The 18,245-nt window shown below is 35.7% G+C and overlaps 2 protein-coding genes and 1 long non-coding RNA gene across 3 annotated transcripts; 2 read left to right on the forward strand and 1 right to left on the reverse strand.

Annotated features, from left to right (window-relative positions):
- Window positions 1-5,988: 5,988 nt before the first annotated feature.
- On the forward strand, window positions 5,989-7,138 carry LOC147481197 (uncharacterized). The gene is made up of 3 exons (XR_015206854.1): window positions 5,989-6,033; window positions 6,169-6,314; window positions 7,054-7,138. It is a non-coding gene; the product is annotated as an uncharacterized LOC147481197 (long non-coding RNA).
- Window positions 7,139-13,196: 6,058 nt separating this feature from the next.
- Window positions 13,197-14,859, forward strand: LOC147481198 (chitinase 10-like). Its single transcript, XM_086578061.1, has 3 exons — window positions 13,197-13,650; window positions 14,097-14,253; window positions 14,357-14,859. The coding sequence occupies exons 1-3, from the start codon at window positions 13,350-13,352 to the stop codon at window positions 14,721-14,723; spliced, it is 825 nt and encodes a 274-aa protein (XP_086434187.1). The 5' UTR covers window positions 13,197-13,349; the 3' UTR covers window positions 14,724-14,859.
- Window positions 14,860-17,025: 2,166 nt separating this feature from the next.
- On the reverse strand, window positions 17,026-17,836 carry LOC147481199 (hydrophobic protein RCI2B-like). The gene is made up of 2 exons (XM_086580035.1): window positions 17,462-17,836; window positions 17,026-17,351 (listed from the first exon to the last, which is right to left on the reverse strand). Exons 1-2 carry the CDS (start codon window positions 17,540-17,542, stop codon window positions 17,268-17,270), a joined length of 165 nt encoding a protein of 54 aa, XP_086436161.1. The 5' UTR covers window positions 17,543-17,836; the 3' UTR covers window positions 17,026-17,267.
- Between the last annotated feature and the right edge of the window lie 409 nt (window positions 17,837-18,245).

Consider the following 18,245-nt stretch of genomic DNA (forward strand, 5'->3'; position numbering starts at 1 on the left):
TGCATTATGCTGAAAAGGTGTGACCTTTTGAAATGTGCACTGGTTCGAAACAGTGCATCATGCCAAAAAGGTGTGACCTTTCAAAATAGGCACTGGTTCGAAATAGTGCTTTATACCGAAATAGTATGTCCTTTCGAAACATGTGACTTTTCAAAGAGTTGCTTAATTTTTTCCAATAGTCACTGTGTTGTTTCGAAGAGGCACCACTCACCTATAAATAGTGGATGAATTTGGAGAAAAAGACACACCAGATCACACAGAGTTCTGATCTTTCTCTTCTCCCTCTGTTCTTAGTCAAATACTATGTTGTATTTGTTGATTCTATAGAATTGAAGTGCTAGCTTTATATAGAATTCATTTGAATCTTCTCCAAGAAACTAAGTGAAAATTTGTATTTTTTTATTTAATTTAAGCATTTTTCTATCGTTATACATTCACTACACCAAAACAGGATATTAGTAACGTTCACTTTTTTTCATTAGTAACATTTTTTAAGCGTAAGAGAGTTCCTCTCACTTTAATACCGTGAGCAATTATAAAAAACTGTTACAATGATTTTCCATTAAAATTGAATTAATTTCTAACGTTTTGTTTTAATTTTCTTACGAAACTTATGCGTTGCCAAACCGTGAACATTAAAAAAACACACACACAAAAATTAGAAATTTGGGAAATAGAGGGAAACTTCTAAAAACTTGCGCTCTCTTTGAGTTTCACGTATCACACTCTTTAACTATGGAAACAAACTATCTTTATATCTCTCAAATTTCTTTTAATCTCTCTCAAATCTGTTTCGTTCTTAAGTTGTTTGCTACCGCCGCTTGTAAGTATGCCTTCCCCTTCCTCTTCCTTTCAATTACGTAGGGTTTGGTAATTAACTTCTCTCTCTCTTTTTTCAGTTGGAATAATTCTTCAGTCAGGGATTTGCTTGGTTTGTGTCCAAGTTCGATTTAGTTGCTGCAAAAGGTACGATTTTTTATTTTCATTTGTGCGTGTTGTGCTCTCTATCTTTTAGTCTGATTGTTTTTCTTTGCAAAGGGATGATTTTTGGGTTACAGTATTGAATTCCTCCAATGGTTTGCTCTTGTGTCAAAACCTTTCCTCTGAATTTAATGTTCACTACAGCATCTGCAATCTGGTCACGCAAAAAGACCAAAAACTCCCTCCAATTCTCCCCATAGTAGATGCTCGACCACCTCACTATTTTATTGTTCAAGGCTTCGCATTCGAGCCTTCTTCAAGTCCTCCTTACCTCATTGTGGCTAATCCTCAAGTTTGTTCATGAGATTGGAAAATAAAATTGTCTCTTACCATTTAGAAAGTGCAGAGGTTAAAGAGCTTCAAGAACTCAAGGAAGAATCTGCATATTTTTGTTCTTATCAACTGCCAAGATCATCACCACCTTCAATTCCAGGTCAAAAGTACTTTAAAGCAATCTTCGGAGATTCTTTATAATGGTGATATATAGATACTTGACATTCAATATTGTTTGATGTTTGTTACTTGGTTTTCAATTCATGCATTCTCTTGGGCAATTTAATTGTGGATTGTACTCGGGATTTGTCTAACATTATTCATGCATTCTCTTGGCTGATTTTTGTAATATGTTAGTAGAGTCACTAGTTAAACACTGAACAGTATCCTAGTGAGAGCATTATTACTGTCTGAGTCGGTTATTGTAGACGTCATGTTCTTTCGATGGTCATGAATTAGTTCATCTTCGACAACCGAAATTGGTTACGAGAATAGACACATTTGGTTTAGAAGAATATCAAAATTGTTTTTTAGTTAGCAAACACTCACGCTTGGCAACTGATTTTGCAAAAGAAAAGCAATTTTTTTTTTATACAGTTAGCTTATTCTAGAATGTGAAGTTCAACTGGATTTACTTTGAACTCCTAATTCTGGGAGAATGTTTTTTTCCCATGGGGACCCCGAAGACACACATCCAATCTTGTTGTCAATAATTTGGTGAATGGTGAAGGGACATCCACGGCTCAATCTACAGCAATTCACAGTGCTGTAGTGACCAATTTCACGAGCAACTCGTGGAGCTTTAAGGGTAATGAAGTTGGTGGCAGTTCCTAGGAAATGCCACGTGACTTTGGTCTGGGTCAGGTTTCACAATCCATGAACAATCATTTCTCCGATCCGGTGAGCTCAAGATAGCTCAGCAGGGTGATAGGCAGTATGTGGAACTTAGAAACTCCAGGGGCTATGGGTCTTCCACTCGTCAGGCGCACTGGTCTCTTTAAAGGTTATTGGCTGCTCGGGATATATATCTCCTGATCCTAAGGGTGCTTCTCCCATGCATGAATTTGAACTCTATCCTAGTTTATTTTCTGCAAACTTGGCATTACCCACTATCTTTTGAACTTAGTGTGAACTCCTAATTTGTGGGTTGTTTCTAGTTGCTTAGATTGATAATTAAGCATCTAGCCTTGCTTTTTGGACAGTATAACTGTCATTTAGGTGTTTAGATAGTTGTTTTCGGTTGAAAAGTAAAGTGCATGTGTAGTTTCAGGACCAAAATCCTTATGCATCTGGTTATTAATCTAAACTTTTAAAATCTATTAATTAGCAAACTAATGTATCTTAGTTGAAAGGCGAAATGATTATGGAGGCATTTGATCCTTTTCTTTTGCCAACTACACAGTGAAATATCACCATATTTTGGAATGAATATATATTTTCTCACCATCTAGAATGATGTATCTGCTTTGGTTCTTGCTTCTGGTGTGGTAGATGGTTTTATGTTGCTATGCATTAAGGACTTGCGTTTGGTTGGTATGTATTGATAGATTTATAAAGAAAGGGGAGTGTGAAACAGAACGAATGTTGCTAGATTTATTTCAAGTTGGGGAAGGGTAGTTAGGGTATTAAGTAAAATATTGACGTTGGTGATGGGGGAGAAAACGAGGGGTTTATGTCTAAGGAATCATAAAATGGGGGGTTTAGTCTAAACATGTATATAAAATGGGGGGTTTAGTCTAATTAACCCATGAAAGAATGATTAGATACAATTATACAAAGGAATATTGATCTCCCTTTCGAAATTGGAACCATATCATGATGTGCAATGAAAAGGACACTTATCTGTTTTAACTGTATAAGATTGTTCAAACTTGTTTACGTATAAAAAAAAAACAGAACTATCACATTAAAATGTAAGAAATCCCTAACATGCCATGAGCCCAAAGCCCACATCATACTTGCCACAAAAATGCAACCCCTTAAAACACATCCAAAAACGATTGGAAATATACAATATAAAATTCAAAGCCCATTAGAAACTCACGCAAATAATTTTGTAACCAAGAAAAACGCAAATTACATAACAATCAGGCATAAAAAAATAATTGTTTTTGGGTGTTGTTAGTTCTCTGTTTCAGTTTGTTGGTTTAATCAGGCATGTAATGGGTATGCTCTATTAGTACTATTCAATATATGAATACTATGCTATTTGAACTCTTCTTTTGAGTCTCTGGATTGTTTGTGGAAATGCATCTTTGTGGTTATTATCTGTTTACATGTTATTATCGTTGTTTTATCTCTATGGTTTTTTTTCAAGTAAAATGATTGTGGTAAGTAAACTAATTGATGGTGTTAAAACTGACTTTGAGAGATCTTTTCTTACATGTCATTATTTGGACAAATATCTTGTCGTCATTGTCACCAGTGAACTCGAGTGTTTGTATTTTTCTTTAGTGTTTCCTTGTCAAATTTGTTATGGTGACTGGATTGAAATATTGAGTATACTTACCTTAGTGATTTGATACTTTGCCGATATTTCTACCGAAAAAAAATGATACTCTGCTATTACCTATACTAGACTTGCATATTGAAGGAACTCCCGGATTTGGTATAATGAAGTTAAGTAAATAGTTGTGTCTGTATATGTCATATTTGTCATATTGCAAGCTCGAAGTCACTTCCATCCTTTTGCCTCTAAACTATTTTGCGTAGATTTTATTTTATTCTAAACGGTGTAGTGTAAGGAGTTATTTTGCAATATGTCTCAACCAATTCCAAAGGATTGGATGAATGAAATTGACAGATTTGGGATTGTATACAAGCAAGGGGTGTCTGATTTTATTCAATTTGCTAGTGACAAGGATCCTACATCGACCACGTGTCCTTGCCCTTGTAATAAGTGCCGAAATAGGAAAAGGTTTACGTTTGATATAGTGAGAAAACATTTGATTTTGCATGGTATAGAATCAACATACCGTGTATGGGTTTTACATGGTGAGAACCCATATAAGGATCGAATGGTAGACCAAGATGTAGAAGAAAACGATGAGGCTGATAACGAGGATCCACGACGGAACGAAAGATTATGTCATCATTCAAGGATTCCAGTTTCACAATGTGAAGAGCTTCAAAACTACCTCCTTTTTTGTTTTTCAACAAGGAGTTATGTACGCGCTAGACCCTTTGGTTGGAGCGCTTTCCTTCACCTGATCGAAAAGGGCTGGTGATGCCTTGAGCAGCTATGAGTTCCATTTGACAGGCACACCTTCAGTAACTCACTATCAACAAACCTGCCTTCACCATGATAAGGACTCCAAGTTCTTATGGCAGAGCACGAGGAGATTTATCATCAATATGATGATGGGAATGGAAACTAGAAGCACGACCCCGGTCTTCCGGTCTTCCTGTATCAAAATCTTCCTGGTATCAAACTAGAAGCACGACTCCGGGGCCGGGGCCAGGTAACAAAATTAAATCTTCTGTACCGATATCAAAAGGCTTTACTTTATATATACTCTCCGGTGTTTGTAAATTCTAATGTTTCATCTCAAGGTTATCACGTGTCAACTTATAAAAAAGATTAATATCTCTACATGTGATGATTGTGCTCTCCTGTATTAACATTATCTGTATTTTTTTACTGTTTTTTACAGATTGCATCGGTTCAGCCTTCAATGTAAAAGGAGTGATGCAATGCCCTAATTGCAGAAAAGTTGAGAAAGGTCAATGGCTTTTTTCTAATGGTACTCGTTCATGTCCAGAGCTTAGCTTGGAGGACTGGGCACATGATGAGGATCTTTATGATCCAAGTTACTCTGAAATTGTGAGTACTTTATGGTAGTGGCTCATTAATAGTTATTATGGAGTTTATTCTCTACTCACATGTTTTTCATATTCTTCTCATTGATTGAATTGTGGTTGCACTATTAACAGATATAAGTTATTCACCTTGAATGCTATGTTGTCAGAGGCGCTTCTAAGGCGGCTATTAAAGCGTTAGTCAAGAAACCTAACGCCTTGCACCTCCCCTCTCCCCTAACAACTTAGCTTGAATGATTGTGAATAAATTTACTAGATATGCTGAGATGGCGTCCTTAAAATGGTGTAATGTGTTGCTTCACTTCCAAAACCGTTCTTAATCCTCCCTTGAGATAGTAGGTGTCATGGTTGATTTGAGATGAGACACCTGCCCAATCCACTCAATATGTTGACTCTAACAGTTAACCTAACAAGCTACTTAACCTGTAATCCAAAATATTAAAATATAATGAAAACTCTTCTCAGTTTGAATAGAAAAATGAGGATTACAGAGTTGCCTTGTTGAAACTCTTGGAGAGAAATTGTCTTCAGGCTACTTACAGGCACCAATAGCTTTCATTGTAAGGGAGAAATTTTACTAAAAAAAAAATCAGCAAGCTGTGGATTGGATGAGAGACCAGTAACATGTCTGATTTGTTATAGCTAGGGTCTTTTATCTATTATCTTTGTATTTTCTCACTAGTAAAGTCAGCATATGCTTAGTTGTCGTGATTCGAGTACATGCTTTTGGTTATCCACTATCCAAGCATCAATCAAAACGTTTTACTCACAATCTCTTCATTTTGATTATTTTATATGTACCAACGACAAGCTATTGATGGCCGTCCTTTTACTGGTTATTGTCTGTTTTTAATGAGGTTGTTTGTAATCTTTGCAGGTTATGAACACTAGTTCCTTTTATTGATTGTGGTTTTGGTTATTGTGCAATGCTTCGTAGTTTGTGGTGCTTTACTGATAAAGGTAGATATTTGTGTATAAATGATTTCTTTTTATGAATTGAAATTTGCACTTCAATTTTGTAATTTTTGTAGCTTGATCAGTCGTAGTAATTAACTTCACATGCAACTTACAATTAGGTGAACCATTCTTATACAGAGAAACAGTTCAATCATATTATGGAATTGAACAATACGAGGTGTGTGCTGGTGGTGTAGGTGTGGTGTTGGTGGTGTGGCGTGTGTTGGTTGTGTAAGTTATAAGAAAGAAGCTTCTGCTGAATCTGATGCACTCTGAAAATCCAGGTGAGCAATGCTTATTTGATCAAAGTGTTTTCTTAATTTTATGGAATTGAACTAGTATCAGCACTTTAGATTTTAGAATGTTGAATTTGAGTTGGAGATAGGACAATAGCATGGTGCAGTGGCGGATATGAACAATAACAAATGGTTAACGAGGGGTGAAATTTGGGTTTAGCGACCGGAAATATGTGTAGAAACTAGGGAGTTTAGAGGGAATGCCTGTATTAGTAGTAATGAACTGGTGTGATGTATTATAACTCTACTTGTTTTTTGGTATCTAAACGTCTCTCACTCAAGCAAAATATGTGAAACATTGACATATAGATTTTACTCCTCTTCTCGCACCAATCCTTTCTATTTGGTGTTTCATTTTCCAAATCAGTGTAAACTTATTATTGTAAATTACTTCAGCACTTCTACTCAATGTTGCCTCTAATACCTTAGAAAAGGTGAGTAGTTAGTAAATCCCTAGTTAGGCAAGATGAGTTCAAGTGCAAAATCCTTTTTTTTTCCTTGCCTTCCATCAAGCTATTTCTTTCGTTACATTGCTAGATAACTTGTTTGATGATGCTGTTAGGTGTTGAATCCTGGCATGTGGTACTCGTACTTTGCCAACTGGGCAAAAGTCATTTTTAGTAGTATACTGTACATATATGTCGTCAAATTCATCTTTTAAGTAATTCTTCTTCACTACTTTTTTATTTTTTTCCGCTATATTCGTAAGTATCTTGTGCACTTAAAGATCTCCACAGACTACACATGAGTTGAAGGAGGAAATGAATGAGATGAAGTCTTCCTTAGCTAATGTCATGGGTGTGTTAAAGGTGAGTTTGCACTTGTGTTTTTTTGCATATGATATCAATATAATATCATTTTGGTGTGAATGTATGATCTAGAACTTATATTCTCTTATCATTTTGGTCTTCTGTACTTGGGAGTTGATTCCTTATTGTTACCATGGTTACTAGGTGTTACCAGCATTCTTTGCAAAACAAATTCATCCACGAGGTTTTGTTAACTGTGACCATAATGAAGTATTGAAGGTAGGTCAATCAATAAATTTTTGGATAGGTCTACGGATAAGTTGTAAATTTCAAAATCCGCATACTCATTCATTATGTATGACTTTTTGGTTGTGATTTGTAGTAATGAAAATTAGTATTTGATCAGATGTACTTGTGAGGTTTTATGTTTATTGATAACTTTTGTGGAATTCATTAAAAATAAAAGGGAGACATGTTATGCAGGTAAATGTGGTAAATGGGTGGCAGGGCCAAAATAATTTTTTTTAAATACAAAATTGTTTAGTAACGGCAAGAAACCGTTACTAATCTCTTCATTAAGTAACACTTACGTGGAAGTAAAAGCGTTAGCAATGGGTGCAAAAACCGTTAGTAAATGCTTCAATCAGTAACACATATTCTACGCTTAACAAATGTTACCAACTTATACAAACCGTTACTAATAGCTAAAGGAACTTACATTTTATAACCGTTAGAATCTAAAGGAAACCGTTAGTATTGTTGGAAATAAGTAACACACGTGTTGGCAAAAAACCGTTAGTAATTAATTTTAGTTACGCTAAATAACCGTTACTATAAATAATGTGTAACGGTTAAAAACCGTAACTAATTAAATTAACACATTAATAACGCCCAAACAGTTACGCATAAAAACCGTTACAAATATTTTTAGTAACGGCTAGAAACCGTTAAGGATATCCTATTTTGGTATAGTGATTATATTTAATGGATAGCTTAGTTGATCATTTTGCTACTAAAACTACAATAAAGGCAATATTTCAATGATATTAATTGTGTTGCTATTGCTTAATTTTTTAAGTGTTGTTTTTGCATGTATGTGTGTATTGATTTACTACTGTATCATGTTGTAAAACAAAAATTGCTTTTATGGTTTGAGGGCCTTGTTTCGCTGTTATGCACAGGGACATATAAATCTCATAGCCGCCCCTGGTTTGATAAGATATCTTGTTAAAGAAGATGTGGAGGGCAACATCTTACTATATTAGAAAAAAAATGGGGGTCAATGAACAGTATTTTCACGTACATCACAGGGGTATTATAGTAGTTTCCTTATATCGTATGGGGGTATTTTTGTCTTTTTACTATCTAAAGATGTATCTCCCCATTTCTTGAATATTCAACCTCCATCTGTGCAAATTCTCATTCTTCGTTCTCCCGCTTTCACTGAGTCTTCAATCTTCGACCATTACTATTCACACGTCGAGGAATACTGAGTAATTTCTTCCTTTGTCTGCCGCTTTCACTCTGTCTTCAATCTTCAACCGATACTATTCACATTTAAAGAAATACTGAATGTTTTCTTCAATCTTCAATCTACGATAAGATATATAGGTTACTATCTATCCAAGCTATTGCTCATTGAAGATGCCGGCTCCCGATATTTTCTATAAGTTGTACTTATGTCCTCATTCTTAATATTTACAGCTTTAGGGAATCAAACCTTTTGTGGTTGGCACCAAGCTCTTGGGTGCGATTTCCAAACGAACTAATATTTGTGTTATCCCCTTGATTTATATCGCCGAATCTGATGGAATCATGGAAAAGAGATAGTAAATGTCTAGCCGAAAAAGAATTCATAGTATAATCTCTACTTTGTAAGTTTGAAATTATTTTATATATGTCGTTTAACATATCTCTCTAAATGGCTAAATGTTTAAGGTTTCTTGGTATTAACAATTACCCAACAATGTTTAAGCCTGTAAGGAATTTCTTATCGTGAGACGTGTTAGTATTGTGTTTCTCTTTATTGTTTCTTTGTAATTTTGGTATGGGCATTGTACATACTGTGACTATCTTTGTCACTCTTATTTTGTCAATAAAATAATAGTATAAAAAAAAGATAATGGAGTGACCTATTTTGTCAGTAGATGATACCATGTATGTCCTAAAAGAAAAAAGGGAAGAGGACCTATTAGAAGAAGTTGCTACTTCTCTAGATGCTGAAATGGGCCGGGACTTCCATATAGATTTCTGTGTGGAGTTGTTATCTTTTTTCTTGGTCTTTTCCATTTTCATGGTGTACAAAATGACTCTTATATGATACTATAACAGGGCAGAGGCTGTTTTCAAAGGGTAGTTTCCAGCATATCTTATGAATCTTTCGTTTTCTATAAACCGCTTTCTATAGACCAACTCCCAGTCTTTAGGAAATGGTATGGCTTACTATTTTAGTTTTGTTTATATTTATTTATTTTCTTGATAGTAGTGTTTGTATTTAATGTTCAATTTGTTTGTGTTCTTTTGCCCACGGTATAATTCAATAGCACTCAAAATGGATAACTCTGCCCAAGATAGCTCATCTTTACTATATAGAAAAATGTGGGGGGTCGAGCAATAGTGCAATGTGTGTCTGTCATGGTGGCAATTCCGTAAATAGCTGTTATTTCACAAACTTAACAGAACTTCTCGATTTTTCCTCTCTCTGCTCAGTCTCTTTCACGCACTTCGTCTCTCTCATTCTCTCTCTTCTCAAGTTCGCCGGCTTTTCTCTCCGCCCTATCTCTCTCGCTCTCTCTACAGAATTGTTCCTCTCTCTATCTCTACTCGGTCTTTTCCAAGTTTCATTTAAGTTCTATTCTTTTCTTCTTTTTAGATTGTTGGGCTTTGTGAGTTTGAGTTTTTCAGTCCGAGTTTTGTGTTTGGAAAGGTTTTGAGATTTTGTTTTCTCACTTTATTTCAGTTACAGAGAGAGAACTCTGTTTTTTTGTTCTTCAAATTTTTATTAAGAGTGGTTTTGGAGGTGGGTTTTGAGATTTGAGGTTTGGTTTGTTAGTTGTCACTTTTCTATTAAGATAGGGAATTTTTTAAAGTGGGATTTTGCTATAGAGATTCATTTTGAAGGTTGGTACGTATTAGTTGCTTTTCAATATAATTGTAGTAGTGAACTTGCCTTTAGCCCCTCAAGTGCATATATAGTAGCCTCATTATTCATCCATGTTAGTGGGCAATGGTAAAACTGTGTGTGGTCCATTTAGTGTTTTTTTTTTAGGATGGGTTGTTTTGTATGCAGTAAGAATTTTCTTTGTTTTTATTTCAACATGGTGGTTTTGGAGCTGTATGATTCCTTTTATCTTTTTCATTGACATACTAAAGTAAGGAGAATCTTTTGTATCTAAAAAATTTAATTCTTAATCTTTTTGTATTGTTCACCCTTATGGTTGGAAGTTTATCTTTATGTGCAACAATTGTTGAAAGCTTTGATATGTGTGATAATTTAAGCAAGCATTAATAGATTTACTTAATTTTGTTTTAGTAGAAGTTCAGCATTTAAAGTTCATACCTCTAGAGCTAAAATAATTTGTCGAGCTTGAGTTGTACGTATTTGGTCACATTTCAGTCTTTTTTTCCCCATAAATGTCTATTGATGATGGATTTCGTGTTTCGGCTATTGTCAGCAATTTTATGTTCTTTCCATGTTGTCGTTCATCTATAAAATATGAGATCAAATTGATAAATGTTCAAAATGTGATACTACCATGCTTTAGTCGAGTCTTGGTTTAGTTTTATGAGGTTTGTTTTGATTTCAGGTGAAAAACTATAAACCGGTTTGGTATCTGAATCCAAGAATTTTCCTACAGTTCCTTTGATACAAAATGAGCACATCTAAATTCAAGGGTCGGGTGGGTAAGTATGAGGTGGGGAGGACAATAGGTAAGGGAACATTTGCCAAGATGAGGTTCGCTAGGAATTATGAGACAGGGGAACCAGTGGCCCTCTAGAATCTAGATACTTGACAAAGAGAAGGTTCTCAAGCACGTTCGATCAAGATGGCTGAACAAGTATTTTGGTTGCTGTCCATTTATAGATTATTCTAATCTTAATGTCGTGGCTCTTAATCTCTTCTCATTATTGTTTGCATAAAATTGGAGAAAAATTATTACCCAATTTCAATTTTGTGGAGGACATTCACTCTCTGAATTTTGTTGAGTTTTCTAGCTGTCAACATTTAAACAAAGTTATTATTGTAAAGCTCCCCCCGAATCTTTGTTGCTCAAAATTCTGTTCTCGATTACTTATATCATAAATTTACATCCTCAACTCTTTTCTCTGCATACATCACTTTCTCCTAGACTCTTTATTTATTTTATTTTATTATTTATTTATTTATTTTTATGGTTTCTAAACCACCAATAGTTATTGCAACTCGATCTATCTACAGGAAGGATAATATAATAATATATCTCTGTGAAGCAGCAACCATGCTTTGATGAGTACTATTAGATATATAATACCATTAGATGATATTTTGGCTGAGGATGGTCATTAAAATACGTTCACATTTCAATTTTCTCATTGTTGTTATGTTGGATGTCATATTTAGATAAAGGGGTTTGATGGTATGTTAGGTATGTCCCACTCCAGAATTTGGTGGTGATTGTTGATGTGGGAGGTTCGTGTTACCCTATGAGTACCCTATGATCAGATCCTTCAAAGTTGTGTTTGTTGCTATTTTTCAAAACCCATTTTTTTTGCTACTGATGAAGCTTTCCAAAAAAGGTGAATTGAAAAGATTTTAATATTACAGTGTCCACATTTTATAATTTGAAGCACATAAATTGTATTGAGAGTCATGGGCGGAGCAACTGATAAAACTAACGTGTTAATGAGTACTGATCACGGGTTGAATCTTCCATCATTTTTTTTCTAATTTTTTCACAGTGTCAAATTTCCTTACCACTTACCTCAATGATTCGATTTTTTTCATTTTGATTTCCTTTCTTTGGTTTTTATTTGCATAGTAAAAACCTTGATTTCCTTTGACCTTCATATTTCTGAAACAGACATCTGGATTAAGTCAATTTTGTTTTCTCCTTCATCCACTCTATCTTAGAATGTTGTGCCATTTCAATCATTTTCATTCCATCTTCTACCACATATTGAATTCCAACTCATCAAGCAATTGTTTAGTGAGTGGTAACAGTGGAAGCAGCATGTATCATTACTTTTAGATTTGTTCTAAATGATCATATACTTTATTATTACTTGAAGAAACTAAGCACAAATATTATGTTGTATATACAGGTGAATGAGTCAATTTATCCATCTAAGGAAAGTTGTCCTTCGTCCTGGTTGTCACCACTTGCCTTGGTTGCCTCTAAGTCGGAAAAGTAATTTGTCTTCCACTGTGTACGCAACAACTTGATGTTAGCTGTGAAACAATGAGAAATGTGGGTGAATCACTATTGAGCTCACTGTTAGTAATAAATTATTTGTGTATTACACGATTCCTGTTCCTTATGGATAAAAGGATTTTGGAGTCAATTTCCCGACTTTTCTCTCTTGTGTTTTGAGAGTAAATAGTATTGAACAATATTGTTAAGATTTATATTGTCGTATTGTCGTGGATGTATTGTTAAGACGTGCATTGCACGTGCATGATGCTAATCTATATAATATAAGAACTTAATTTCTTACAACATCTATATAATATAAGAACTTGATTTCTTAATACAGGTAGGGGTCGGCTTAAGTGCTTAACCACATAACCATTTACAAAAAAAGTTAAACACTAATAATAATTATACATACAAAATAATACATCCAGCATATGGGGGAAAACTAAGAAACGGATGATTGTAATACTCCAATAACCTTGTGATAGCCATATTATTGGTCCAAAAGTCCACTCAGATGAGATGATATTACAGAATGAATAAAAATTTCAAATGATGAACCGAAGCCACCTCTGATATAGTCAAGGTCGGCACGCGGCAAAAATGTCCCACTACGCTAATGGAAACAATCTTTTTTTAGTCAAAATAGTAAACAAGAAGAAGTCAAAATACTGATCAATGTACGACATCTTATATCAAAGTAATCAAACTGCAAAGTCGTTATATAAAGAAGGTTCCTTTTCTTTGCCTCATTCACAACCAAAAAAACTCAAACTACAAAATTTGTCAACCACCATAGTTATAAAAACGAAGGTTCCTTTGCTTTCTTTTCTATCCATCCATTACCACCCAAACTCAAATTACACAAACTAGTCATTGCCATGACTTCCTCTCCTCTTCCCTTCCTCTCAATAATCCTTCTTTGTTCAGCTCTCATTTCCTTTCTACCTAAGGGGATAGAGGCTAGGGGGTTTCCCATTTCCTCTCTCATTAGTGAAAAACTCTACAACCAAATATTTTTACACAAGGATGACAATGCTTGCCCTGCTAAGGGCTTTTACCCCTACGAATCCTTCATCCAAGCAACAAGATGTTTTCCCAGATTTGGTAGCACTGGGAATCTAACTACCCGCAAGCGTGAGATTGCTGCCTTTCTTGGACAAATCTCTCATGAGACTACAGGTTTATATTTGTCCACGTACAACTATTTTTAGCATATAAGTGCATCATATCTAGAGATATTCTAGGTTGTTCATACTTGCCTAATTAAAATATGTATATCTACATTTAGCATACATTTGCAACATAGAGATATTGTAGGATTTGGCGCGTCATACATGAGCACAAGCACGCACCATAGTAAGAATCTAGCCAGAGTTCTAGATCCTACCCATCCGTCCATCCACATGGTCACATGGACAGTACGAACTCGACGCGATCTATAATCTGACCTCCGAGGAGTTCAGGAATTATCAGATTACCTGGCATGAAAATCATATAACTTCTTTGTCCTATGGTCTAAACCCACTTATATTTTTCTGGACAATGAGTCCTGCATATTCTTATTGATTAAGCCTATTGCAATTCTTTTACTGATGCATCTCCATGACTTGTTCTTGCGAACACAGGGGGATGGGCAACGGCACCTGATGGACCATATGCTTGGGGTCTGTGTTTTAAAGAAGAAGTCAGTCCACAAAGCGATTACTGTGATCCCCAAAACAAGGAATGGCCTTGCTACCCCGGAAAATCTTACAAAGGAAGAGGACCAATTCAGCTTTCTTGGTAAGATAATATAAGAGAAAATGGATGCTGAAATGTGTATATATAATTTGCACATGTAACGAATATGACTTGAACCTCGTGGTTGTATGCATGATTTGTACAGGAATTACAACTATGGGCCAGCAGGCAAGGCTTTGGGATTTGATGGGCTAAGAACCCCAGAAGTGGTTGCTAACAACTCAGTAATTGCTTTCAAAACTGCTCTATGGTTTTGGATGACTGAACAGAAGCCTAAGCCTTCTTGCCACGACGTGATGATTGGACGATATGTCCCAACCAAAGCAGACTTAGCTGCCAACAGGACGGCCGGCTATGGCCTAGTTACGAATATAATTAATGGGGGACTGGAATGTGGTAGACCGGGTGACAACCGAGTCAGCGATCGGGTTGGATATTTCCAAAGATATGCAGCTCTTTTTAATGTAGACACTGGACCTAACCTAGATTGTGCTAATCAAAAATCATTTTAGTCTTTTTTAATTTTTGGCTTGTTTTGTTTTTTTCCCCCTAGATGGTTCAGATACAGACAACAGAAAAAAAAACTTGTAAGTAAGACGTAAGTTGTAAGAACAATTTTAATTTAATCTGAATAAGAAATCTTTCGTACTGGTGGTTATTGCCTAGAGTAATTGTCAACTTAGATGATTCAAATGTTATGTTATCGTGGACATCCCTAACTTCTAATGTTAACTTGATCAATAGTAACATAACGCTTTTTACCAAACAAATTTTGAAAGTCGATAACATTTTGACCCAAGTATATGTTGGACCGAAAAAAAGTGACCAAGTATATGTTGGAATTTTTGTATATGAAACCAAAGTGGATGAAAATAAATCGCAATTAGAAAAGTCCATGATTGCTTCAGTAGGTGATGAACAACCTTGTAGCCGTTACTCCCTAAGGATCAGTATGGTTAGACTTGAACAGTCTCTTACAAAGTCTTAGTATTCTCAGTAGTCAGTATCATACTGGCACATAGTACTCCCGAAGAAGCAGAAGATTGAGAAGGCTCTGTGTTTGCTCCTAAGGAGATTGTGTAATCACTGTCTCAAAACTGTTTAGGATGTTTCGACATCCTAAAATAAAAGCCCAAAAGAGTGTGATACAAAAACAAGCCCATTCACGTGAGGCCCAGTTAAGGTGGACTTGGGCTCAATGCTACTGTAGTGCTGTCATGTGTCATTCAAGCTTGGCTCATAGTTGGAAAGCCTGGAACTCGTGCGCGGTGAGCACACGCACTGGCACCATGTTACCACTAGTCCAGTATCCCTTTCGCATTATTTTTTATTTTTTATTTTTTTTTTCCGCTTAAAAACCCTTTGCATTCCAAAGGTTCGTGAAACAATAAAAAATTAAAAAACACATTGACTTCTGCTCACTACACAACAGGACTAAATCGTTACACTAGGCCCCGCCCCCCACCACACACAAAAAAAAAATCTATTATAATTAGACATGCCCTCCCAAATCCAACAGTTAAGCTACTTCTAGTAATTTCACCATAGTTGTGGGGGTATGTCTAAAAGACCCTAAACAGACCAAAACTAGTACATACATCTACTCGTGTAGTATTGGTGTTGTAAGAATCAGTTGCTGATGTTTTGCAGTGATCTAATACAAAAGTTAAGATTATTAAAACTGTGCCATCAATGTCAAATAAAGGGCCCCCGGAAATGTTTGAGTCTAATACGAACTTCAAATTGAGTTTTAAATCATTCTCGAGAGAGAAAACTAATAAGAGATTCACTACACGCCTAATCATTCTCGAGAGAGAAAACTAATAAGATATTATAGCCTCTGGCATTATCCGTGATGGAGATTATTGACAGTAGATAACTAGATACTCATACGATGTCTCTTTGTGCAACAATAATACGAACTACGGAGAGAGAGAGACTTCTCTGACCTGCGAATGCTGCGACCCCAAAAGAATAAATGACAACCTTGCAAACTGGACAGCCGAGTAACAGTGTAAACGAAATGATTTCATCCCAAGAACTTCTTACATGTTAATGTGGGCAGAGACTACTGACGGATAGTGGGGAAATATCTAGGCGTGCTGAGGAATCACAATGGTGATGTGTCAAATGCATTGTCGATCATAGAAGTTGTGGTAGAGTGCAGGGGGAACTGGGGAAGGACAAAGCCTCTATGGAGAACCAGTCAACTCCTAAGTCGGCATTAAACTTCTTAATAGTTCACTAGACTACTAAAGGCATTCTACATTTCTACATTAAGCATATCCAGTTCCAGTTATCCACTGATCACTGGCATGTAACAACTAACAAGTCAGTAGATGGTCTAGCCAAGATTAGTAATCCTAAAGACTCATTTTGCATAACAGTTCTCAGAGAAATTGTTTAAGTTTGAAATTGGTGACTACCTTTACCTCGACTTTACATCCCAGTATCCAACATACTATGACATATATCAAAACTACTATGACCTGAGCCATTAATTACTAGTAATTTACTTTCAATTTGGTTTTTAACTTCAAGTTCCCAAGTCAGAGATCCAGATAAGACCATGACCATCATTCTAGCTTCTTGTTTTTATACGAGACTACCAATGTTAATATAATACATAATACACTCGCAGTCGACATGAATTTGTCAAATAATGGGACCTCCGCCTTCTTGGAATTTTAGCTTTTTTAGGAAATAAGTTATAGAACCATATCTAGTAAATATCTCTGCGTAGCATAATCCCTAACGGGTATAATCTCATTATTATTGATAAAGACAGGTGGTGATGTAGATGAAGATTAAATATCGTTACAAAAAAACCTTGCCCATTATTCTATGATGAATTAATACAAAGAAGCAGAAGAAAAGAAGACCATCTTCAATACATACAGAAAAGAGTAACAAACCACACAGTTTACCAACAACAACAAAAAAAATGAAAATAACAAAGACTACTGAGTCAATAGCATCATATCATCATCTTCTTTGTAAAATCAAGGAAGAGGTAGTAGTAGTAGAAATACAAGTAGTGGTAGCTTGGTTCAGTTTCACTTCGTGATGGTATAGATGGCATAAATTATTCCAGGAATGTATCCCAAGATAGTTAGCAAAAGACAGATCCAGAACTCCGCCTGCATTCATATCAGCAAACTCAAAATTATTTTCCACTGTCAAATTATGCTACATACAACTGCATATATAAACACAAAGTTGTATGAAAATGAGTAGTAGTACTAATTACCTTGCATCCGAAGCGAAGGAAAACACCAAGAGGAGGTAGAATGATGGCTAGTATAATCTCTACGCAGGTTGCTCCTGACATCTTCTTCTCTTACTTGAACTTACACAATCTGATTTTTAACTTGAGTTTTCCACACAGGAGAGAAAAAGAGAGGTTTCCAATCAACTCAGTAGAAAACAAGTGAAGCAGAACAGATGCAATTCAACTTGTGTAGCAGTGCAGTTGCTCAATTTATAGAAGAGAGGAACAAAATATTATGGATGGAACCCAAATGAAGAGCACGTGGCGATTAAGCCATTGTCATTAGGCAACTGCTTCGCTGTGCTATTATACTTGGTTCTGCTAAAGCTGAGTAATTTACTTACGAGTTCTCTACTACACGTAACTTTCATTGGAATCAGTGGGACACGTGGGGAGATGGAGATGGAGATGATGAAAGACAGCATTTAAAGATGAGATCACCATCTTAGCCGACCTAGTATGAAATTTGTATTTAGAAAAGTAGTAGTATATATTCTTGTGTTTTGTGACTTTTGTCCAATCTAGGGATAGACACTGATGCAACCCACCGACGAATGAAATTCATTGTTCAAGGATATCCTACATTCCTACACCACGCCATGCGGAATTGCGTTTGGATGAACTCTGATGTAGAACATCAATCAAGAAATGAGGTTCAGCCCCTTGGTTCTAACTTGGTTGAATATAAACTTCTCTCCCATTGACCCATATCACATAACCTTCCTATTATTTTGGTCTCGTTAAATAACCTCCTTGTTTTTCA

The sequence above is a fragment of the Coptis chinensis genome, chromosome 8 (assembly GCF_015680905.1).
Source record: "Coptis chinensis isolate HL-2020 chromosome 8, ASM1568090v1, whole genome shotgun sequence".
Taxonomy (NCBI): Eukaryota; Viridiplantae; Streptophyta; class Magnoliopsida; order Ranunculales; family Ranunculaceae; genus Coptis; species Coptis chinensis.